This window comes from Hyperoodon ampullatus, assembly GCF_949752795.1.
Source record: "Hyperoodon ampullatus genome assembly, chromosome: 2".
NCBI lineage: Eukaryota > Metazoa > Chordata > Mammalia > Artiodactyla > Ziphiidae > Hyperoodon > Hyperoodon ampullatus.
In genome coordinates, this window is record NC_136915.1 from 19,246,020 (window position 1) to 19,270,742 (window position 24,723).

Consider the following 24,723-nt stretch of genomic DNA (forward strand, 5'->3'; position numbering starts at 1 on the left):
AGAGTTGGTAGTAAATACACCAATTTCTTCACTCCTGATGGGATAACTTGATGGCACGTTCCTTTTTTTTCACATCCCTACTACCCACTGTGGGATCACCTCACAAATAAGCAGGGACTGTGGCAGAGTTAAATTGCAGGTCTCCAGACTCCTAGTCCAGTGCTCTTTCCTCACACCAGGGTTTCTCAACCTCGGCACTATTACCATTTTGGACTGGATAATTCATTGTTCCCAGGGGCTGGCCTGTGTATTGAAGAATGTTTAGCAGCATCCCTGAACTCTAGCCACTAGATGCCAGCAGCACCCTCCAGTTGGGAACAATAAAAAATGTGTCTTCCTTGTCAAATGTCCCCTGGGGGAAAATCACCCCTGGTTGCAAACCACTGCTGTACACCAAGCTGTCCCTCTTAGGAGGTCTAGAGAAAGAATTTCAAGCCCTAAGAATCCCTCCCCTTCCCGATGGTTCTTCAGAGAACATAAATGAAACCACTGAAATTTACTCTGAAAAATCTTTTATTAGAGATCAGTGAAATAACAAGACACTGGGGGCTCTGAAAACAACTTCGCTCCTGTGGGATCACAGACCTGTCAGGTCTCCAGGGTAAACAGCGCAGCCTCCCGGACCAGGCTGCTGCACTGGCCATTGGCATCCTCTGGCCTCCCGTTTGTCCTGGTCCATCCCTGCCAGGGCCCAGCGCCCAGTGCCTATAAAGCTGACCTGTTAGAGACTGATGAGGGCTTAGGTTTTCCAATATGGGCCTGAAAGCGACGGTGGAATTTCTGGCGCTGGGAAGTAGAACCTTTAAGTCTCCACCCTCCATTTCTCTCACTCTCCTTTCTCCTTTCTTGGCCCTTTCTTCCCCCGAGACTGGAAGGTTCCTGAGTTGACTGACAGAAAGAGGAGAGAAGTGAGGATAATCATCCCAGACTATTCCTTTCATTCTTGCTAAATCAAGGAGAGTAAGCAAATGGGGGTGAATCCTCCTCTACTTCCTGGCTGGGAATCTATTATAACAGAGGTCCCCAGCAAGGCTGTGCTGTCCATCAAAAGGAGTGATATTCAGAATATTTATTTAACAGCCAGTACAGCATGGGCACTGAGAAACCAGAATGGATACAGGCTGTAGACAACTGCAGTGCTATTCAGGTGTAAGCCAGCTGATGGTCAGTCTGCCCCTAAGCCCAGAACCATCCTCTGGAATCTAGCCCTGCCCATTTCCAAACCTAATTCGTGGGACTGGCTGCCCAGAAAAGGACCACATCTGTAGGACCTTTGTCTTATTCCTATGACATCTGCAGTGCCTAGCACAGGAATGGATAAAGAGCCAGAACTCAGTCAAAGAATACTAGGCTAATGAATGGCTGAGAAGACAGTCCTAGTCTGGCAGAATCCCTGGCCTGCAGAATGATGAAGGCAGGTTAGAGCCCCCCAGACTGATGGAAGAAACACAGTCCTGGTCTGATGAGTGATTGAAGGCTCTGCAGTTGGAGCTGGGTCAGGAGCACTTGGGTCCAGCCATAGGGCTCCCTGGTCCCTGGCAGGTATGAGATGGAGACAAACCGCCATCAGCCCTAACATGGAGGGGCCCAGTGTCCTTGGCAGGGGCATGGGCCCATGTCAGGGAGGAAGGCCAGCCACAGAGGCACAAGGGACAGAGACAGCAAGACCCCAGAGCATAAACACCTCAGCTCCCCAGTCTTGTGGGCTCAAGTCCTAGCTCTGAATGCTGGCGTCCAGCATGGGGGTGGTTCAGGCACGCAAGGGCTAGTAAGGAGCTAGTCTTGCAAAAGCTGCACAGAACTTGCTGGGAGAACCCCAGTCCTTGAACCGTCTCCTTCAGTGAAGCCAACCTGGAAAGAGAAGGATCAAAATTGACATTTCTTAAGCACCTGTTATATACCAGCTGTTTATCTCACTCAGTTTCAAAAGGTCCTATTGTGGGAACATGAAATTATCCCTATTTTACAGATGAAGCTGAAGCTTGAAGAAGTGAAGCCACTTTTCCAAGACCTCCACGCTTCCAAGCCCAGGCTCTTATTATCACATATGTCTCAACAACAGGCATCAACTAAATGCTAGGTGATGGACACCTGGTTGTAGACACACATTTGTGTCTGGTGCCTGACTCTGATAGACTGAGGATGATGATTCCCTAGAGAGACCCAGCTCCTTCCATCCCCTACTCTCAACACAGACAACCAACGCCAACCCCGACAAATCCCCAGGGGAACCATGAACAGAGATGGCTTCCTTCTCGGCACAACTGCCTCTGTCCTATGCCCACTCCCAGGCTCCTCATCTAAATATGTATGATTGTGCGAGACTCTGTGATTCAGCAGGGAGAAGCTGGATTAAGGATGACAGCTCTTGCCTTGTCCCTGTCACATCCCTCTATGCCTGGAAGTTTCAGTGGATTCCAGGAGACTCCTGTACAAGGGGAGAGCTGTGCAAACCAATGGCTGATACACGGCCACCCTAATCCTTCCTCGTCTGCAGGGAGCGCTTCCTTCTCTGAGCCACCAGCCTGGCTGACACAGCTTTGCTCACCCTCCTTTAGGGAACAGTCAGAGCTTGGGCCTTGTCACCTCTGCCGCCTCTCAAGGCCTGGGCTCACCCCAGCTGCACCCATCCTGGACTGGGGAAGGAGGAGCACCAGGACAGGGACTGGGCAAATGATGGCTGCCCCCAGTCCTGGAGAGAGGTCTGCCGCCCTAATACACTTACTCTTGACCAGCTCTGCCTCCCACGTACCCTATCACCGCCCTTCAAACCACAGTCCCGGAGTCTTACCGGCATGTTCCTTCTGGGGAGAGGCTGCCGGGCTGAAGGACAGTCCTCCAGGCTCCGGCCCCCCCGCCGATAGGAGCGAGTGCTCTCAGAGCTGGAAGACAGGGAAAGGCCAAGGTGACCCCTGCACCCAGAGAGCCCCTTAGAGTAGGGGAAAGGGCTCAGGGATAGAGCAAGGCTGGGGACTTGGACTGGGTGGGTAGAGAGTTCACGAGGCCCCCAGGCTGGGTGCATCACAGGCCCCAGAGGCCCGGAACTGACCTCCACACTGAAAATTTCACCATATCTATTCCCCAAACTCCAAACTGAAAGGGTTTGCAAGGAAGAGAGGACTGGATCCTGGGCTGGAGGTGGGGACAGAGTGAAAACCCCACTGCGAACCTCTAGAACAAGCCACAGTTGGCACTAGGCCTTTGCTCTTCCAGCTTCAGCAGTCTGAGCCCCAGACCCCTCCCCAGCTCTCCAGGCCAGATGCAGGAGCAGGTGTGTGAAGGGGGAAGGGGTCCAATCACCCTCCACTTAAGGTCTAGCATTTCTGCATTGTTCATGGGCCTCAGCGCTGGAAGGTATCCCAGGCCTCAGGCAGGCACCGTTTAGAGGTAGCGAAGTAAATGGATGCTCAGAGAGGTCAGGAGACCTGCTGAGACTACACAGTTGGGCTTTCACCAACCTGAACCTGACAGGGGGATACATCTCTGAAGGGGTGGTTCCAGATGTCAGGCTGGGTCGGGAGGGGCCCGGGGGCTCCCAAAGGCCCTCTTCAGAGCTGGGTAGGGTTTGGTTGGGACCCCCAGGTTCCACGGGGCTTGTGAGGCTGGAGGAGGAGGAGGCTGGACTGCTCAGGTTCTCAGGGACCCCAGCAGACTCCGAGCTCAGGCTGGGAACTTCGGAACGATCTGAAATCAGAAGTGATAAAGCCTGTCTTTATCACTTACTCTGTGCTCAACTTCCAAGCAGCTTTTGGCCTCTGGGATCTATCATGGTTCTCTCCCAATTCCCCAGCTCCCATCTACCTCTCCAGCACTCTCCTTCAGCTCTTCCCCATCACGCTTCAGTCTCATGGTTCATGATGTTCATTCCTGATGGCCAGGGCCACACTGACTAGCACTGTTTCACTTCTGCTCACACCCTCTCCTCAATCTGGACTCTCCTGCTTGTCCCTCAGGCTCAGCTCTGATGCTGCCCCCACCAGGAAGCCTTCTTAACCCACCTACAAATCCCAGCAGGATAGGCTCCCTCCCTCTCCCGAGTTCCCAGAACAAGCCTGTTCATTCATTCAACAAATAGTTCTTGACAACAGCCAGGCACTGTGCTAGGTGCTGGAGAAATAGTAGTCAACAAAACTTGCTTCTGTCCTTTTGGAATTTATTTTCTATGTCACACTGTGTCTTATAATGAATTACATTCCAGTTTTTATCTCTCCCACTAGACCGTGTCTCAGTAGCCCCTAAGGGACTCAAGACACAGTGGATGCTTAAAAAATGCTTCTCTCTCTTTTTATTTCAGTGAAGCATTGAGGAATTTGGAATAAGACAGACCTGGGTTGGAAGCCCACATCAGGGACTTAGCTATGGGATCTTGGGCATGTTACTTAACATCTCTCTTCCTTTACCTGTAAGGGGGAGATGATAACCCCTACCTGACAGGTGACAGTGAGGATGGTATGGACTAACACAGCACTCTGAGCTCAGTGCTCCAGCACATAGCAGGCCCTCAATGAATGGCATGAGAGCATTTTTCTGGGCAGCCAACCATACCTCCACTGGCATGTCCCGCACGCCCTTGGGCCATGGTCCGAGAAGGGTTTTTGACCGGCAAGGGTGGGGGGCAATCCTCACTCTGGATCTTAGGGGCAGCTGGTCCCAGGCTGGCGATGGTCTCGTAGGTCTTGTTGCTGATGTCCAGCCTCCCACTGGCCCAGCGGACCTGGGCTGGGGGCTTCAGCGGGCAGCGCTGCTGGGGCAAAAGTGTGGGAGGGAGGATGCCCTTGCTTCCTCCAGCTCAGCCCCGCCCCTCCCCACATCAGGTCCCATGTGGACCTGGAAGACCATCAGGTCTTCCCTTCGGCTGTCTGGAGGCCTGAGAGACAAGGGCTGGGACGCACCTTCTCTTCCTCATCCTCCTCACTGTCAGAGCCAGGCTCTGTGGAAATCCCCCAGGGGTAGTCCAGGTGCAGGGGGAAGGTGAGGGTCCCAGCATGGGCCTGCTCCAGCTGCCAAAAACAAAGCCTTGGTAGTTCAGAAGGTCAGGGGCTCAGCAGAGAGACAGAAAGGGTCAGGGGCTCCCTCTCCTTCCCTAGACCTCACCAGCTCCTCACACTCTTTGTGCTGCTTCTTCCTGGCTATGTCCAGAGCTGTCTCTCCTGCCTCGTTCACTGTGAGGGATAAAGTCAGGGGTCATGGTAAGTGTCAAAGAGGCATTACAACTTAGAGGTTAGGATGAGCCTTTGGGATCAAGATCGTCTGGGTTTGAATCCTGGCTCTGCTACTTCCTGGCTGTGTGACTTTGGACAAGTGACTTAACCTCTCTGGGCCTTAATTTTCTCATCTATAAAATGAGTATGATACTTGTAACTACTGACGAGGTTGTTATGAGGATTAAATGAGTTAATATACATAGAGCACTTGGCACATTACCAGGTACACATTAAACAGTAAATCATAGCTATTACAAGCACTATTATTCAGATTTAGTTAATGTTTATTTGTCTAGGTACTTTAAGAAACGTTGTTTTATTTTATCCTTTCAGCAGGTCTGCTAGGTCAATGGTATTATTCCCATTTTACAGATGAAGAAGCTGAGGTTCAAGAGATGAATGGACAAACCCCAAAGTCACAAAGGTGGTCAGAAGGAAGCCAGGATTAGAACCCAAGTCTGTGTGCAAAGTCCATGCTTGTTACCAGAGCTCTCTGTCTGGAAATAAGGCAGGAAGTCCCCCACGAGGGGTGGTCAGGAATGGGAGTCTGATGGAGGAGTTGTCGGAGCCCCACCTGTGCCAAGTGAGGCTCTCCCTTTCAGCAGCAGCTTGAGGCAGTCGGGTTGGTTGTAGAGAGCAGCGCAGTGCACGGCGCTGTTCCCATCAGCAGCCTTGGCATCCAGGTGACCACTGTGGCGGGGTGTGGGGGGGTGGGTCAGGGAGGAAGGAAGGGAACGGACAGGTGACGGGGTCAAAGTCAGGGCGAAAAGAGAGAGAGGAAAGGAGGGAGGAGAGGGGGAGAAGAGGAAGGTAAGGGGAGCGTGAGGAGGTGGGCAGGGAGGTTCTCACCCGTTTTGGATGATGAAATCCACCAGGGGCAGGGAGGTCTGGTTGGTGACTCTGATAGCCAAGTGCAGGGCGAGCTCTCCAGGTGCCTGAATACATGTCCACACCTCTGAGTTTACCCCAGTTCACCTGCCCCCCAATATTACCCTCTTAAACTCTTGCTGCCCCCTGACACCTCCAGATATGAAGCTGCCAGAACCCCTGAGAGAGGAAACTGAATGGGGAAACCTCATGTTTGGGAGGAGGATGAAAGGCCATTCCCTCACTGCTTCCTTCAGTGGTTCTACCTCCTTCTCCCCAGTAGAAGGTGTTTCCCAAACTTGGTTCATGGCCTTGGACTCTTCTCTCTGCTCCTCTCTCACTGCCCCCAGAGACGTCGAATAACCTCAAGCTTTCACTTAACACTCACGTGTAGGCTGTTCCAAATTCTTACCCTAAGTGCTACATCCATCCTGCCCACTGGATAGCCCACAAGATATCAGGCAGACAGCTCAAAGACATGGCATCCAATTTTTGATGTCCAATCAGTGTCAATTTATTCCTTCAAATGTCTCTGATATCCTTTCCCCCTTGGCTCACGTGATGTTTGTTACTACAATCACCAATGCAATGGCCTTCTTTGCTCTGATCTGACCCACCCCTCCCCATTTCTAAGGCTATTAAAGGGAAAAAAAGATTCTAACACTTATCGCACATATATTATGCACCAGGCCCTTTCATACGGGACTTAATTCTCACTTCAACCCCATGGGTGCTATCATTAACCCGTTTTACAGATGAGAAAATGAGACTCAGAGTTCAGTAAACTGCTCAGGATCACACAGCTAGGAAAAGACAGAGCCAGGATTTTGGCTCAGGATTGCCTGACTTAAGTTGTGCTCTCTCCCATTTACCCCTCTGATGGGTGGGGTTTGAGCAGATGTCAGAGGTGGGGCGGGGGGAGTAACAGCCAGCCCTGGAGGAAGACTGGGGCGTGCTAAGTGTGGCTGGGTTATAAGTGGCCCTTGGAGAGGGTTCTCACCTGCCCCTCAGGCCCCGGCAGTGGCTGTCCAAAGTCCTGCCCATTAGCGAAGGCCCCCAGTACAGACAGGAGGTCCCGGTTGCAAATGGCCATCCAGAGTCTCTGAGGCTCAGGGGTGGACCGCCGGGCAAACCTGTGTTCCACATACTTGGCCACGATATAGTCCCTGCGGGTGCTCCTGCCAGAAATAACCGCGGGATGTCAGAGCAAGGACCGTTTCTACTCAGCTGACCCTTGAAACCACCCCACATGTCCTGGACTCTTCCAGATCTGAGGCTCCCCTCTCCCCAGACTTCTCCCTGGGAGCCGGGGAAGCAGAATCCCCCGGCCAGAATCTGCCCCCAGCTGAGAATCGCCTTACATGTCACTCTCAGTTGAGGGTTTAGGGCCGCCGTGCGAGGGCAGCTGGGCCTCCATGACCTCATTGAAGCGAGTGTTTCCGATGTTCAAGGCCAGCTGGGTTCGCGGGAAAGTAGTGGGGTTAAGACGCGATGGTTAGGACAGCGCCCCCTGGAGGACTGAGCTTCCAGAGGTCCCGCCCCTCAGCCTCCCTCCTGGTCCAGGCTCGGCTCCGCCCCTCCCATCCTCTTTTTGGCTCTTCTGGGTCCTGCCCCAACTTGGCCCGGCCTCACCTTGGCCCCGCCCCATCGGACCCCATAGGCTCCCGCTGAGCCCTTTGGACCCAAGCCCCGCCCCCTCATCAGACCACGCCCCTGATCGCCCTCCGGCCCCGCTCCGCCCTCACCAACAGCTCGGAGGGGCCCAGCAGGTCCAAGGTGAGAGACTGCATGCGTGAGAAGCGAACGCCCAGCTCGCGGTGGACGCCGGAGCACTGGATGCAGGTGAGCACGCCCAGGTTGGTGCTGAGCCAAGTGGGTTCTGCAAAGTAGCGCAGCTCGTGCCTGGAGGCGCGGGCCCCTCCCCTCCGTTTCCACCTCCCTCCTCGCCCGGCCCCACCTGCAGCCCCGCAGTCGCAGCACTGGCCATTCCCGGGCCTGCTCTTGACCTCGGCGATGAGCAGCTTGGTGAGGTCCTGGGGCTCCCCGTCCAGCCCGGCGCCCCCCCAGGGCCCCGGGCCGCCGCTGGGCTCCCCCAGAAAGGCACTACTCAAGGCTTCGTCCTTGCTGTTCTGCAGCACTGACACCCACCTGCGGAGAGTGCGGCGTGGCGTGGGGGTGACGCCCGCGGTGGTGCGGTCCTGTATCGGGCCGGAGGCTGCTCCCCTGCCCCTACCCCCAGGCTAGCCGTGGGGGGCACTCACGCCTCACACTCATGTTCGTCCTCCGCCTGGAAGTGGTATGTCCTGTTGTCTGTGGGGAGAGGGGCGTTGTCTGGCTCACTGAATCCTGCTGTCCTTGCTGCCCTGGGCCTGGGGAGCCCTCACCCCCACCGCCGGCTCCTGACGGAGGTTTTGTTCCTTGGGGCCAGGCTCTGCTAAGCTACAGTGGGCGGGTAATGACAGTGGCCAGCAGAGGGGGCAGTTTCTCAGAAGAAACCTCCAGAGTAGGACCCCAAGAAGGCCCTCTGTGAAGCCCAGCTTCCAGGGTCAGGCGAGGTTTCCCAGGGCACAGGACCCCCCTCAGGTCACGGGCAGAGGAGCCTCTGAACCTACGGCCACCTCCCCTCCCAGCCCCACAGCCTCCCTTCTGGTCTTCCTGCTCCCCACCTCTCCCCCTCGTCCCCCAGCCCGCACCAGCTGCCAGATTGCTGGGCCAAAGGTTCTGCTCAAATCAGGCCACTTCCCTGCTCCAAGGCCTCCCATGGCTCCCTCCTGCCAGGAAATAAGGTCCAAACCTTTAAGAGGCGGTCCCAGGCTTCATCTCCCACTACTGCTATGGGAACCCTGCACCCTGTCTAAACTGGAGGACCCACTCTCCTGGTTCCATGCCTTTCATCTCCTGAAACATCCTCCCCCAGACTCTATGTTCTGTGTCCTTCACGGCTGAACTCCGAGGAGGCTTTCCTGATTCCTCACAGCAGGGCAGGGCTTCCCTCGCTCTAATATATCTTTTTAAATTTTTTTTTGATTGATTGATTGATTGCCACACCGCATGGCTTGCAGGATCTTAGTTCCCTGACCAGGGATTGAACCCAGGCCCTCAGCAGTGAGGGCGCTGAGTCCTAAACACTGGACCTGACAGGGAATTCCCCCTCACTCTAATCTCTCTCCTAGACATTCCCCATCACCTTACAGTTCCGGGTCCCCACCTCACACCCCTGCCAGACAGAGCTTTCTGAAGACCAGATCTAGGTCTTTCTCAGCCTGCGCTGGCGCTCATGAAAAGCCTGTCACCAAGACCCCCAAAGATGAAAACTGAACATTTTAAAGTAATAATTTTGAAAGCCAAATTATCCAAATCCATTTAAATATGCTTTACAGAAATAATCATATTTAATGTGGGGTGTGGGTGCATTTTAATGTTTAATGTGACATGGGGTGAAGCCTCTAAAAAGTGTCCAGAGCTTAAGGAGTCTTATGCCTGCCATAGCAACTATTTGATAAACACGTGTGGAATTGGACACAGGCCCCTAATTGGAGCCTTCCAGGAGCTGACAGGTCTCTCAGAGAAGCCCTGGGCAGTTGCTGGGTAGGGGGCAGGGACTACTCACGGGTCACCAGGTCAAAGCACTTTTTCTCCTCGGGGTTTGGCCTCACTTGGCACGTCAGCAAGGTCAGCTTCACTGGTGGCCGGTTTATCTGTGCGAAGTTGCGGATGGAGGATGTACATGTTACCCTCTGGGCCTCCCAAACTCTTAGGCTTATTTCCCAATCTGTTAAATGGGCATAATAATCGTGTTCCAGTTTATGTCTCCCCTCTCCTAGCACCTCAAGGATGTGGAGTGTGAGGCTTTGGATCCCCTCCTTCCTCCCACAGGGAGTCTCCAGTTCCCTGGATCCAGGTTTGCAACCAGTCTTAGAGGGAGGGTTTGACATCTGTCTGCTCTGAACACCAGGAGGAGAGGACCTATCATGTCCTGAGACCCCTCACCCCTCCAGGCCTCACCGTGCTGTGTGAGATGGTCAGGCAGCCATACTTGACTCCACACTTCCTTTTCTGCCAGACTCTTCGAATTCTAGGGCCCAGGGGGATAGAAAAGACAATCACTAAAGGCTCACACCTAATTCCCCTGTATCAGTGAACAGAGTCCTGGATCAGGACTCACTTCTTCACCTCTTCTGTCCCGTGACCCCTATGCCCCTCACTCCCTGGGCTCCCTTCTGCTGGAGGGGACACAGCCCTGCCATTAGGAAGCTCCCAGTCAGACAGCCCCACTCTCTAGGAATCTTTATTCTAAAGGGGCATGTGACCTTGGCCCTCTGAGAGCTTCCAGTCTGATGGATGAGACAGTTCCCAACCTTAGGGACCTCCTAGTCTGAGAGGAGGAACAGGTTCTTGACCACAGCAGATGAATTATGGTTAAAGACAAAGCAAGATAAATATTGAGCCCTCAAAAATAAAATTAGCAAATCCACGATCAAAGCTACTTGACACTTTTCCTGTAAGAGGTAAATATTAATCGGTTTAACAAAGGTATTCTTCTCTGATAAAAACCGATTAGTGGGCTTCCCTGGTGGCGCAGTGGTTGAGAGTCCACCTGCCGATGCAGGGGACACGGGTTCGTGCCCCGGTCCGGGAAGATCCCGCATGCCATGGAGCGGCTGGGCCCATGAGCCATGGCCGCTGAGCCTGCGCGTCCAGAGCCTGTGCTCCGCAACGGGAGAGGCCACAACAGTGAGAGGCCCGCGTACCGCAAAAAAAAAAAAAACGATTAGTAAGTAAAAAAATTAACGGATTCCCATAAAGGCCTTTGCATTTCACAGACTGATTTTTTTTTTACACCAGGGAGCAGGGCACAGTCAACAGTTTCATTTCCAGGAATAGTCAATATATTATAGAGATTACGGGTGAGGCCATGGAGACTGTCTAGTGCATAATAAGTGCTCAAAATTGTTCGCTGCTGCTATTCTTCTTCTTTACGTTAAGAACAGCCACCAACTTTAGCAGAAATTCACGAGCCCAGGATTCTGATGGTTTTGCACTGCCAGAGTGGAGGGTCCTGGAACCCTCAGGGTCTACACAAATGATAGGAACAGTCCCTTCAGGCAGCTCACCCAACCCTATCATTTACTGGCTGGGTGGCTTTGGGCAAGTTACTTGAGCTTTCTGAGTCACTTACCCATCACTTTTCTTGTACAGAAAGCCCACCTTCTCTGTCCCAAACTGCTTGTTGCCTTGGTGCTGGTGGATGCTGTAGCCACCTCCTGAGTTCTTCCGGCTCAGAGTCTCCTGTTCCTCGGACATGCAAAGGAGACCTCAGGGCATGTGGGTGGGAAGAGCCCCAATCTGCAGGGGTCTCACTCAGGGAGACTTCTCAAGGGGACGCTATGGGGTCTTCCTTCTCTCCCTCCCTCCAGGGTGGGCCTTGGGAGTGGGCACTTGGTTGGGTATGATTCAGGGGCTGACTTCTCTGCTCTCAAGCTGCAGTGTCCCTCGGAGGGAGTCCCGGAGCTGGGTCAGCTTCTGTAGCTCCTCCTCCTGGGCTTGATGCAGCTATGGGACAAAGGGCAGGACCCCATCATCAGCCAGCGGATGTGCCAGGTACAGAGCCCAGACCCAGAGCAGCAGGGCAGTAGCCACCTTGCTCTCTGGACAGAAGCCAGCAATTCCACGGCCACAGATTCTCCCGGAAGGACAGGGGACTTGACCACAAGCTCAAGGGTGAGGCCCAACTTACTGTGTGTACTGAGGCTGCCAGCTTCTCAATGAAGGGGGACAGGCTCTGAGCAGCCTTCCAACCATCTTGGAAAAAGCTAAGGGTGTGAGGCCAAACAAGGGACCAGAGAGAGAGATGAAAATGAGAGGGGAAGTGTGGGAGAAGGTGCTCTAAAGATCACAGGGCACCTGGGGGCAATATAGTGTGACGGCCACGAGCAGGCACCCTGGAGTCAGAGTGTCAGGGTCCAGATCCCACTTCCTAGCTGTGTGATCTTAGTAAATCTGAGCTTCAATTTTATCATCTATAAAATGGGGATACTAGCAGTAGCTGCTCACAGGGGTGTGTGTAGGGTACACAGGTACATAGTGCTAGATATGTGGTGAGCATTCAGTAAAGGGCAGCTGTAAAAAGCATTTCCAATGAGGTACAGACACACATGGAAGCCTCAAGGGTCTGCCAGACCCTGGGGATGGCCTTGTTCTCGGTTGCCTGAAGGGTTAAGGGGCAAGCGACCGTGGGGATGGGGGTGGGACATGGGGAGAAACCTACTTGTGCTGGGCGTGGAAGAACTTGATGAGGCTCTGCAGGAAATCAGGACCTTGCTTCATCTGGCTCTCCCCGGCTTTCAGCAGATACTGGGGAGAGGGCAGGGAAAGGTGTGTGCTGTGAGCAAAGCTGAATCCTGGGCACAAGGGGCTGCTGTCCCCATCCCAGGCTAATCCTTTTGGCCATGACTGGACCTTGGTGACCTCTCAAGGGCCATCTGGCCAGGACCTGGGCTGAGACTGTGACTGGGCCCCCGGGGGCGTTCAGGGATGCAGACAGGAAGACACATTCCACCCCTCCCTCGGCCTGGGGCACCCCTTACCTCACACATGTGCAGCTGGAAGACGCGTCGCTCTCTCTGGGTGTCCTGTGCCACCTCCCCGGCATTCCCTCCTGTCACCCTGGCCCGGTCCCTCTCCTTCTCCAGCCTGGCCCTAGGCCCCCAGGAAAGAGAGGCCTGAACAACTCTCACTATCCCCTTGCATGTCCCACCATCCCTACGTGCTCCTGTCTGTACGGGCACACGAGAGTGAGGGGACCCTCCTCTGCACAGCTGTGTGGTGGGGCTGGGGTACAACGGTTAACAGTGTGGATTCAGGGAATGTACAGGCTGGTGAGGGGGGGAGTCAGCCCCGTGAATCAAATTACAGCCTTGAAGAGAGCAATGGGAGAGTAAAATGGGGGATCCGACCTCATCCAGCTACTCAGGAAGTGATTCTGGAGCTGGGATCTGAAGTCAGAGGAAGCTAGGGCTGGGTGGGAGGATCAGACCATGGGACAGCCCGGAGGCAGGAGAGATCAGGGATCACAGCAGAGACGGAGAGGGAGGTGGTTCCACGTGAGGTAAAGAGAGGCCAGACCACATAGGGCCTGAGTCAGACCGTGTTGACGTGTTGATGTTCTTGGTCTTTATCCCAAGAGCAATGGGAAGGGGGTGATGGTTTCTAGGCAGGGAGGGGATAGGCTCAGATAGGGCCAGGTGGGATTGGGGGTAACCAGTTCTGATTTTTCTGGAAGGGATTTAGGACCATGTGGGTTAAAAGACCACAAGGTGCCTTCATTCTTCTGAGCCATGGAGCTTCCCATTTAAAGCTTAAAAAACCTTGATTCTTTTCTTTGTAGGTGAAGACAGAAAGCGCTTCCCATCCTGTAGCTAAGAGTAACCTGGGCTTTCTCCCCTAAGGATCTCAGAGTTGGTGGTTTCTCCTGTTTGTGGATGGGTGGAACTGTGTATAAATGGTTTCCTGGAAATCCCACACCCATCAGACCACCCACTCCCAGCCAGGAGAGTATATCCAAATCTGGGGCTGGACGCATGAGACCGTGAATCCCGTGTAAAGGAGACAGCTTGTGTATAGTTTTGCTCCCAGTGGGTGCCAGCCCTAAGCAAAGAAAAGAGATGCGGGATAACCTTACATCTGCATTACTTCCCTTCTCCAAGCCCTAGTCTCCTCATCTGGAAAATGGGGACCTCTATCTGTACCCAGATGAGATAAAGTATGCAAAAGACTCAGCAGACAGAAGACACTACAGTATAATATTATAGGCCCCTTTAAGCTTCAGTGTTCCCATCTATAAACTGAGGAAGCAATGGCCCAGACTGAGTTCTCAGGCCCCTTCTGGTTCTAAAGTTCTAGACCTGGTTCTAGAGTTCCAGACCTCTGGAATGGTGTTTATTTGCAGAATCTGTCCCTGGAGACCCAGAAGGCAGTTTCTCAACCTCGGAACTACAGACATTTTGACTAGATAATTCTTTGCTGTGGGGGCCCTCCTGTGCATTGTAAGATGTTTAGCAGCATCCCTGGCCTCTGCCCACTAGAAGCCAGTAGCATCTGCCCTGTTGTGACAACCACAAATGTCTGCTGGGGTTGCAAAATCACCCTGGGTGAAAACCACTGCTCTAGAGCAGAGTTCTGCAGGGTGTGTGTGTGTGTGTGTGTGTGTGTGTGTGTGTGTGTGGTTTTGTTTGTTTTTAATGTTCTTAGGAGTGGTTACTCTTCATTTCCCTAAAGCTTTATGATACCCCAAGAGGGAATCTGTGGCAGGGGAGTGGAGTTAGGTGAGGACTGACCCTATGAACGGGCCTGGAGGTCAGGGCAGGTGCTTTTTTGGGATCTGAAGATGAGCAGCAGAGAGAGAAGTGATGGCCAGGCCTGAGCAACAATGAGCCTGGCAGCTTGCTAAGGAGGGCGGGAGACTGAGGGGGCAGAGCAGCTGGGAGAGGGCAAGGGCAGCTCCCGTCTACACTGTTACCATATCTGCAAAAAGTGAGAGGGACTTCCCTGGTGCTCCAGATTTAACAGACTCTGCGCTTCCACTGCAGGGGGCACGAGTTCGATCCCTGGTGGGGGAACTAAGATCCTGCATGATGCGTGGCATACCCCCCCAAATAAGTAAATAAATAGGGAGAAATGAAAAAATAAGCTAAATATTTATCAACAGGAAGTAGTTAAATAAATTATGCTATGTGCACATATAGGAATACTATGCAGCTGTTAAAAAGGATGGGGGGAAATCTATATATACTGGCATAGAAAGAAGTCTGCTCCAGAGTATATGGACAAAAAGGAAGCCACAGTATAGCACAGTGGCTAGAAATGTGGATTCTGGATTTGAATGGCAGCTCCCTCGCTTATTAACCTTATAAATCTTTCTAAGCTTCAGTTTCCCCATTTCAAATATGAGACTAATACTGCCTAGTTCTCAGATGATCTAATGCACTGGAAACATTTAGTACAGTCCCTGGTGTATGGTAAGCTCTCAATAAATGACAGGATTATGATGATGCTAATGATACTGATGATTATAGTAATAACTTGATGATTCCCTTAGATAATTTATTTTTATTTATTTATCTATCTATCTATGGCTGTGCCATGTGGCTTGTGGGATCTTAGTTCCCCGACCAGGGATCGAACCTGGCCCTGGCAGTGAAAGCGCTGAGTCCTAACCACTGCACCGTCAGGGAATTCCCGAGATAATTTTTTTAGTGTAGCATACTTCCTATTTATTTATTTAATATTTTTTATGCAAGGTCTAGTGGAGGTTAAAGGACAGAAGCTACTTAGCTCAGGATGAAGATAAGCTGTGAAGTATGATACATGGCCTTGTGAGTTACCATAGCTCTGTCCTTCAGCCTCAGCTATGGTAATTTACAAAGATTTCCCTACAAAGTCTGAAATAGTCACCCGAAATGACCTGATACACATCAGACTAACAGCTGGGAGTGCTTTCATTCCACCGCACACAACCCCACACAGAAAACAGCAAATCCCATTCCCTCCCTGTCCTCAAAGTATGATCAATGTTTCATAAACATTTCAAATGTTAGGAATATTTTTATTTTCTTTGAATGGAGTTGCAGCAGGAATGAAAAGTGCTGAAAGGCTAGTTACTAAGAAGACAGAGATAACTGGAGAAGGGGACCACAGCCACAGTCTAACATTATTCAGGGGATGAGGAACAGGTACCAGTGGAGTGAGGAGGTCAGGCGGGAGGGAGACGGGAGAGGAAAGGAATCAAAACGAATCATGCATCTGCCAACCTGACACCTTGAACCACCTCTCCTGTGATGCCTTTTCCAACCACCCTTCCCTCCACCCCAAAACTGCCTGCCTGTTCTGCCACCTCTGTGCTGATGCCTTCATTATAGCACTGTCACTTTGTATTTTCATTATTTGGGGACCCACCTCTCTTCTTGCTTACAAACCAGTGGGATCCACGAAGGCAGGGATTGTGGTGATATTTTTTCCCTCACTACTTACCTATAAATTGGGGATAATAGCACCTTTCCCTTCCAAGATGAATAACTGATGACAGATGTAAAGAGCTTATCACAGCAGTTGGCACAAAGGAAGCTCTTAAGTAAGTATAAGTATTAGCTGCTATTATTAATAATTATTGTTAAGCGCTCATTTTGTGCTGAGTGGTCTGCTAGGCCCTTCACACACTAAAGCAATAATCTCATGAGGCAGGAATCATTACTCCATTTTACAGATAAGTCACTTGTCCAAGGCACACAGCTGCTAAGTACTAGAGGATATGAACCCAAGTCAGCCTGATGCTAGAGCCTTAGGGACAGCACTGGTAACGAACACTGTGGCTCAGATTTGTTCCATCCCTCCTTCCCTGCCTGGTTCCCCCAGCTAGTGACAGTCACAGTGTCTTTTCTGATAGATCACGGTCAGGGACTATCTTCCAAAAGATGAAGCTGAGATCCAGAGAAGGGAGGTAATTGCCCAAGATCCCAGGCTGGCCGGGGAAATGCTAGGAGCAGAGGTCTGGGCTTTTGCTTCTGAACCCCTTGCTGTGTTATTCTGGCCCCAGTTCTGGCTCAGAAAGATGGCCAATAAGTACGTGTTGAACTGCAGTGCCAGGTGCTGTATATGCACTGCACTTATTTCATCTCCACATCAACCCTGCAAGGTATCGTTGGCCCCATTTTTCAGGTGAGGAAACAGCCCTGAAAATGGAACAGCCTAGATAACTGTGTCCCCTGCACAGGGCCTGGGATGCCTTTCTTAGCAGCCCCAGGTGGAGAGGGGAACCCCCTATATGAACAACCAGGGGGTGAGAATCCCGGTGGTATTCAACAGATGCTATCAGGGCCCTTGGGCCCTTGCAGTTGCTGCCCAGACTGGTTTGGTAAGAATGAGTTTGGAATTACACAGCAACTCATGGCTCACTAATATCTAGCTATACCTGGAGCCCTCATAAAACAAATGTACACAGACACCTGTGCCAGGACATGTAGCTCGACCTATGTTATAGAAGCAGGAGCCAGGAGACCACTGGAAGAAGAAGGCCAGACTCAGAAGTCCTGGGTTCTAGCCCAGGCCCTATCGATAACTCACTGCATAACCTCAGACAAGCCTCTTTCCCCATCATTACACACAGTCTTTTCTTTAAACGAAACCTTATAGGCAAGATCAATATATCAATCTGGTAAAAGCAGAGCTACTTGGGGAAGGTCAGCAAGGTAGGGCTTATCCTTTCTATTTAGTAGATGATGCCCTGAAAGGCTAAAAGGCTAAGGGCTTAGTCAAGGTCGCTCAGGAAGATGAAGACCATGTGCTCACCCATCAAATCATAAAGAGAAAGATCACCTGCCTGCCTGTCCACACCCCTCCCTAGGCCTCTGATGAGAACAGATGGCCACGCTCATCACAGCTCCCACACCCTTCACCACAAGATCTACACCCACAGCGCGAGTGTAGATGGAGATCCTCGTTGGGGGTGAGGAGTTTCGGCCTCCTTCAGACTCAGGGAGGTCCCCATGGTGCTGGGAGCTTGAGGAACAATAACACTCCAGGATCTACTTCTTGGAAGGATTTTACAGAAATAATTATGAGTGGGAGCAAGGATTTAGTTCCAAGGATGCTTCCCCAACAACAGGGGCAGATTAAATACATTGTGGATTATGCATATGTTGACACACAGTGCACCCATTTAAGGGACGTTGTATAAAGATATGTAATGATGTAGAAAGATGGTCACAATGTATTTTTAAGCAAAAAAACCCCAGTATGATTATTATGATCTCGGTTTTGTAAAAATATTTCTTTATATATAGAAAAATGACTAGAAAGATGTTAATACTTTAGGCTTGGAAATGAAGGATCTTCTTCCTGGGTTTTGGTAGTTTCCCCTGCCCCCGCTTCCCCCTCCCAACCCCCGGCCTCGATAGGCCACTTGTGGGATCTTAGTTCTCCGATCAGGGATTGAACCTGGGCCACGGCAGGGAAAGCACCGAGTCCTAACCACTGGACCACCAGGGAACTCTCCCCCACCCTCCACTTTTTAAAAATGATGAAATTACAGTGCTACACACACTATGTAAAAAAATTCTAACAATAGAGAAGTACTAGATATACCCCCACATGACCCTCATCTTCTCCTAGAGATAATTAAAAATGTTTCCTCTTCTACTTCTCCATATTTTCTTAGTTATTCATAATGAACACATATCGCTTTTGCAAAATGCAAGAGAAGCCAAAATTTTACAAAGAAGAGCAAACAGTGCCCTGAGGTACAGTGGGCCCAGCTGGGTCCTGGCAGAGGGCTGGGGCCAGGACCTGGACAGAGTTTGGCAGGCAGAGCCCGAGGAGTCCCCGCTCAGGGGCAGTTGGTTACTGGGTACCTGGGACTCCCTGTCTCCCTAGCATCCCAGTAGCTAGGGAGAAATCTGGAGTATTGTGTGTTGCACACAAGAGGCCCGGGTATGGCCTTTCATCCTCTATGTCCAGCTAAATGTTTATAGATACTGCCTGGTGCTGCAGAAACAGGATCAATGAACGTGAATCCCAGCTCTGCCTCTGCCTAGCTGTATGGCCTCAGGCAATAACTTAACCACTCTGAACCTCTAGTTCCTCCTCTGATAATTGGGATACTCATATCTCCCTCACAGGGCTGGGTGAGTGTGAGGATGGGTGTCTGGCACATGGAGGTGTGGAGTAAATGGATGCTCCTTTCCGTCTCTCTGCCCATGTCTGGCACCACTGAGCAGATGGGTCTCTGAGAGCAGCATCTTGGGGTCCCTTCACAATAGCTCCCCTTTAGTCATCTCGTGGTCCAGCCCCCAGACTCCTGTCAGGCCTGGGCATAAACCAGCCCCCATAAACATTTCTAGAGAGCGAGGTGCCATGCGCTTCTGGGTGACGTGCCCTGGCAGCACTTAGGTTCTTCCCCACATCCAGCCTCCTGCTGCAACAGAAACACTGCTCTCCTGGACAAACCATCCTGGCCGCAGCCACTTACATTTTGGCTTCGTAGTCCTTCCATGCCTTCTCCAGTTGCTTTTTGGAATCCTGTAGTTCAGAAAGAACAATTTGCCCAAAGGGGCTCTTGGGGTGTGGAATCTACAGTACACTTTGCTACCATTAGGGGGACCCTGCACTTGCATGCTCCCCTGTGCTGCTCAGAGCCACAATCCAACCGCCCCCTGCCTACATAGCCCTGACTGCAAACCTGACCCCCCAAAATAGACCCAACCAACCCCATTTCTCAGCGCTGAGCCCCTTCTCCCAACTGACCTCTTCCCGCAATTGTCAGTAATCCGTCTAAATTGGTAGGCTCAGGCCTAGGGTATTGGGGAGATTTTGGGGGGTCTGCCCTGAGTCCCCTCCCTTAGAAGATGGAGATCACCATGAGGAAAAGGATGGAGGATAAAGATCAGAATCCTCCCCTAACTTTACCCCACTGTTTTCTCCTGCCTGGTACTTGCTCACCCTTTCAACAGGAAGGTACAGGTGGAGGGACATATGCACAGAGAGGCTAAGAAGTCTAGCCGAGGCCACACAGCAAGCCGGAGAGACCTGGCTGATCCCTGGCCTAGTTTGCCTGGGCCTCATCCAGCAGGCTGCTCACACCCTTCAGAACAGCCCCCCTGCCCCCACCCCCAAACTTCCAAGGTGCCCCAGTCTACCAGGCGAAAAAGCTGCTGGTCTGGTTTGGGTGGTTCCCGGGCGAGGAGGAAAGCCTCTGCGGGGAGAACCTCTCAGGGGCCTTCTGGGGCAGACTTCCCAGGGAGATTATTCTGTTACTCTCTTTGAGTTCTACTTTGCCTCTAGCCAGGAGCTGCCTGCTGCAGAGACAGCAGCCAAGCATGGGCATCAGGAGGCCTGACTCTCACACTGGCTCCTCCACTGACCAGCTGTGTAAACTGTAAGCAGGTACCAAACTCCCTGAGCCTCAGTTTCCTCAACTGCAAAATGGGGATAACAGCACCTACAGGACCCCCCCCCATTGGGTTGTTGTAAAGGGCCCTGGCAGACAGTAAGTCAGCCATCCTAGGCTCACCCCAGGGCCAGGTCCTCCTGTCATCCTGAGGGTCAGTAATGTGGGGTCAGCACACCCACTGTGACAGCCTCGCTTGGCCTCTGTCCTCAGCCCAGCCTTGCCTCCCCTATCGTCTCCTGCCCACCCCTGTCTTGCTCCATCCCACCACCTCTGCACTCGCCCTGCTGCCCACGTGGAAACTCACCTGTCGCCCGTCCCTCAGCTGCCCCTTCAACAGACTGTCCAGGGGGAAAGAGACAATGTTGTTCAGGTTCTGAACCTGGAAAAAGCAGAGACCCCCATACCCCACCTTGGGTGACCATCCATCCAGGCCCAAGGGGCTCAGGGTATGGTGAAGCATCACCAGGCAAAGGACAGCACTGGGGTAAAGGAGGCAGGGGAGAGAAAGACAAGAAAGGGAAGGAGTACAGGGGGTGGCGGGGTCGGCCTCCTGTGAAAGCTCTTCCCCTCCCCTGACTAATCCTCCTTATCACCTCACTGCTCAATCCATGGCATCCATGGTCAGCCTGTCTTTGTCCCTTTGCCAGAGGGACACCCTCACCTCTCCCCTCTGACCCTCTGAGGTCCACCTGTAGCGCCCATGTGTTGTTTCTGTCTGGCTAGTTCCTCGACTCCCCTTATAATGTGGGGAACCCATTCCCTATGGTCACATGGGGTGAACACAGGAGTCAGAGCTGACCAGAGTGCCCCACCCTCCGGATACTGTGATTGGATCAGAAACAGGCACATGACCCAAGCCAGCCAATCAGGATACTTCCTGGGACTTCTCTGCCAAAGTCACGGAAGAAAGATTGTCTTTCTTCTGTAAGGTGTGAATCTGGGCCTGCCCACTGAGCAGAGACAGAGAGAAACTCTTTAAGAGAAAGAAAAGGAGCCTAAGACCAGCCGCATACCTGGACTTCCCATTACAGGGGCCAGTGAATTCTCTTTTTAAAAATTAACCTAGAGAATTCCCTGGTGGTCCAATGGTTAGGACTTGGCACTTTCACTGCCGGGGCTGGGTGGGCCCAGGTTCAATCCCTAGTCAGGGAACTAAGATCCCACAAGTTATGTGGCATGGCCAAAAAAAAAAAAAAAAAAAGATTGAAAGAGAAAAAGACATATAAAAAGAAAAAAATTAACCTAGTTTGAGTTGAATTTCTGTCATTTGGCAACTCAAAACAGCCTATCTAATACTTTAGCCCACCTTTCAAGGTACAGCTCGGGCCTCCCCTCTTCCAGGAAGCCTTCCTGACTACTTCCTCCTGTGGTCTATCCTGACGTCCCCTTTTCTGAGCCATGGCAGCCCTAGGCCTCTGACCCAAGCCGCTGGGTCCTTGAGTTTGTGCCACACTGCTGGTCTTGCTTGGTGTCATTTCACATCTCAGTTCCTCGACTAGGCTATGGCTCTCCGAGGCAGTCTGACTCTTCCCTGTGTCACCAGCCCCTGGTACACCACCCACCACTGAGGAGATGCTCAGCAAACACTAGTTTGACTGAAACAAGGGGAGGAGAGGTAAAGACAAAAGACGTCACTGATTCAGGTGAACCCAAACACTGTTAAAGGCCTCTACGTGTAGGACAGGGTGCGAGGCAGTGCTACGCAAAGAGACAAAATGATGACAGATGGCACTATTAGCTAATGTTAACTGAGCGCTACCCCGGAGCAGGCACTTAACTTGCGAAATCCTCATCACCACTCTGTGAGGTGGGGACCATTGTTATCCCCATTTTACAGATGAGGTTTGGGCAGACTGAGGCACTTGCCCAGGGTCATACACCCAGTGAGCAGCAAAGCAGGGATTCAAGGCCTGAGTCTAAGCCTGAGGTGTGGGTGCTTGATCACTAAGCAAATTGCCTCGTAGAGATGATGTGGTCCGCACCAGCCAGCAAGGGCCCTGGGTGGAACTTGAGCCACGAAAGCTGGGCCAAAAGCTACGGAGCCTAGAGGGAGAGAGGCTTTCCTGGGAGGTGGTACAGCCAGGTTTGTGCTCGGATGCTGGGTTCAAATCAGCTGTGTGACCTCGGGCAAGGTGCTTAACCTCGTGTCTTAGTTTCCTAGCCTGTACAGGGGGGACAATAGTAAAAACAACCCCACAGAGCTGTGCTCCAGGATGAAACGTTAACACACGTGAAGTACTGAGAACCATGCCTGCACCAGGAAAGAGCTCATGTTTTGGGGTAGCCTTGAGGCGGGGACTTGGCAGATGGGGAGGAGGCCATCTCAGGAAGGAACCTGAGGCCACTGGGCCACGTGCAGGAGCTGAGAGGCTTGCTGAGGCGAGGCATGTTCTTGCCTTTGAGGACAAAGCAGGTATGGTTGGGAAAGCAGAGGACAAAGAGGGTGAAGGAGAGGCAGTGGTGCAAAGACAGGAACCCGAGCCTGCCCTCCCTTGAGTGGGGCTCCTCCCCACTGTGAGACCCCCTCTGCTCCTGGGTGCTCACCACAGAGGAGAAGGAGGAGGGCAGGCAGGGAGGGAGGGAGAGAGGGGAGAGGAGACGCCGGCCGGAAAGAAGTCAGAGAGGAAGAAGAATGCAAATAGGAGGTCAGAACTGGAAAGGGGGACTTCCCTGGTGGTCCAGTGGGTAAGACTCTGCGCTCCCAATGCAGGGGGCCCAGGTGCCATCCCTGGTCAGGGAACTAGATCCCACATGCACGCCGCAACTAAGAAGTCCGCATGCCGCAACTAAAGATCCTGCGTGCTGCAACTAAGACCTGGCGCAGCCAAAATAAATAAATAAATATTAAAAAAAAAAAAAAAAAAGAACTAGGGCTTCCCTGGTGGCGCAGTGGTTGAGAGTCTGCCTGCCGATGCAGGGGACACAGGTTCGTGCCCCGGTCCGGGAAGATCCCACATGCCGCGGAGTGGCTGGGCCCGTGAGCCATGGCCGCTGAGCCTGCACGTCCGGAGCCTGTGCTCCGCAACAGGAGAGGCCACAACGGTGAGAGGCCCACGTACCGCAAAAAAAAAAAAAAAAAAAAGATACAAAAAAAAAAAGAACTGGAAAGGAACCTCAGGTCATGGGTCAGAGGTCAAGGAAGACTAGAGGTCAAGGGAAACCTGAAAGAAGGGTGGAAACCAACCCTTTCCCAGTCGGGTTTTTAAGTCACTGGTTAGATTTGCCCTGAGCCTGGGCTGAGGCTGAGTGAAAGAGCAGGGCCTCACCAGGTTCTTGAAGAGCGCGGCCACCTCACGGGTGAACACGGCCAAGTTCAGGAAGCCAGTGGACAGCTCGTGACTGTTTTGAGACAGGTGGCTGTTGCCCAAGGACTCCACGGCCTCTCGGTACTGCTCCTCGTTCTCCACGTGCCCTGTGGAGCAGGGAGGCGCAGAGTTAGTTCCAGGCTAGAGCTGGGGAAAGGGCTGCCTCGCCAGGCTGGCACCAAGCAGGCTCACTCACCGAGGCCGGAGCTATGGATCGCCCGCACAGCCTTCTTTATTCTCTGTAGGATGGCCTGGTCTCCTTCCAGCATCTGGAAACAAATGTGGACAGAGGTTCAGGGATGCTCAGCCGGGAGGGGTGCCTGACTCTGCGATCCCACCCTCCAAGCACACACACAGCACACACAGTTCCCTCCCTAGGGTCCCCCTGCACTCCAACGGAACATAAACAGGCCACCCTCCCCCACCCAGACCACATGGGAAGCCACAGACCAGTCACACCACACCAGGAAGGCCAGGCTTTTCTCCTCATGCGGGACAAGTAAACATAGCAATTCCAAGGCACGTGGCATCGTGGGGCATGCCAGGCCAGGGTTTGAATCTCAGCTCTGGCACTAACTAGTGTGTCAACCTAGATAAATCTGTTCGCCTCTCTGAGCCTAGGGTGCCTCATCTGCAAAATGAGGATGACACTACAGAGTTGCTGAGAGAATGATTTGACGAACACATACATGACGCTTAGCAAAATACTGGAGGAAAACATGGACATCTCTATATTCTCGAAAGACTCAGATGGGGAAAGACTTGGTCCCCAAACCCCAGACTCAGTAAGCAGCTACGTGAGGATAAGGAGGAAGAGGCTGGGACACCATCGGTGGGCAGTGAGATGAGGAGGGTAGAGGTGGACACTCAGCCCCCCTGGAGAGAATTGCTGGGACGATATCAGGCAACCCCAAATTCCAGGGGCTGCAGAACAAACAGCAGACTGTGGGGAAGCCAGAAGATGTGACAGCATCACATGCAGGAGTCCCATGTCCCGGGCGGCTCAGCCCGGATGGAAACCCCCCAGACACACCCCTCTTCCGGTGGGGTATAGAAGCTGCCAACCTCATGAAATCCTCATGAAATGCATAGTTAAGTGGGAAATTATAGAATTAGGGCTGCAAAGGGCCCACAGAGCCACAGATGAGGAAACTGAGGCCAAGAGAGGGGAGGGTCTTGCCTAGAGTCAAATAGTGGGGAAGCAGCAGAGCTGGGCTTCCAGGGGGTGCCCTAGTACAGCGCTCCATCTACACACGATGGCTGCACCCTGACCCCAGCCCCCCCTATTTTGTCCAGTGACGATAATGGGATCAAAGTTTGATCGCCAAAGAGTTACTTCAATGTGGCAAGAGTTAGCAAACATTTGGAATGGTATCTGCAAAGATTCTAAACCAAACTCACAGGA

At 52.4% G+C, this 24,723-nt stretch overlaps 1 protein-coding gene across 1 annotated transcript; it reads right to left on the reverse strand.

The window, feature by feature from the left end:
• Positions 1-1,776: 1,776 nt before the first annotated feature.
• Positions 1,777-23,587, reverse strand: ASAP3 (ArfGAP with SH3 domain, ankyrin repeat and PH domain 3; the record flags this gene model as incomplete). Its single annotated transcript, XM_079725153.1, has 23 exons — positions 1,777-1,851; positions 2,792-2,882; positions 3,459-3,684; positions 4,546-4,744; positions 4,893-5,000; positions 5,095-5,162; positions 5,779-5,894; positions 6,054-6,139; positions 7,072-7,249; positions 7,433-7,527; positions 7,817-8,219; positions 8,333-8,381; positions 9,682-9,769; positions 10,077-10,146; positions 11,251-11,360; positions 11,538-11,624; positions 11,809-11,884; positions 12,340-12,425; positions 12,659-12,770; positions 19,093-19,142; positions 20,318-20,392; positions 23,280-23,425; positions 23,515-23,587. 23 exons carry the CDS (start codon positions 23,585-23,587, stop codon positions 1,777-1,779), a joined length of 2,667 nt encoding a protein of 888 aa, XP_079581279.1.
• Positions 23,588-24,723: the final 1,136 nt, after the last annotated feature.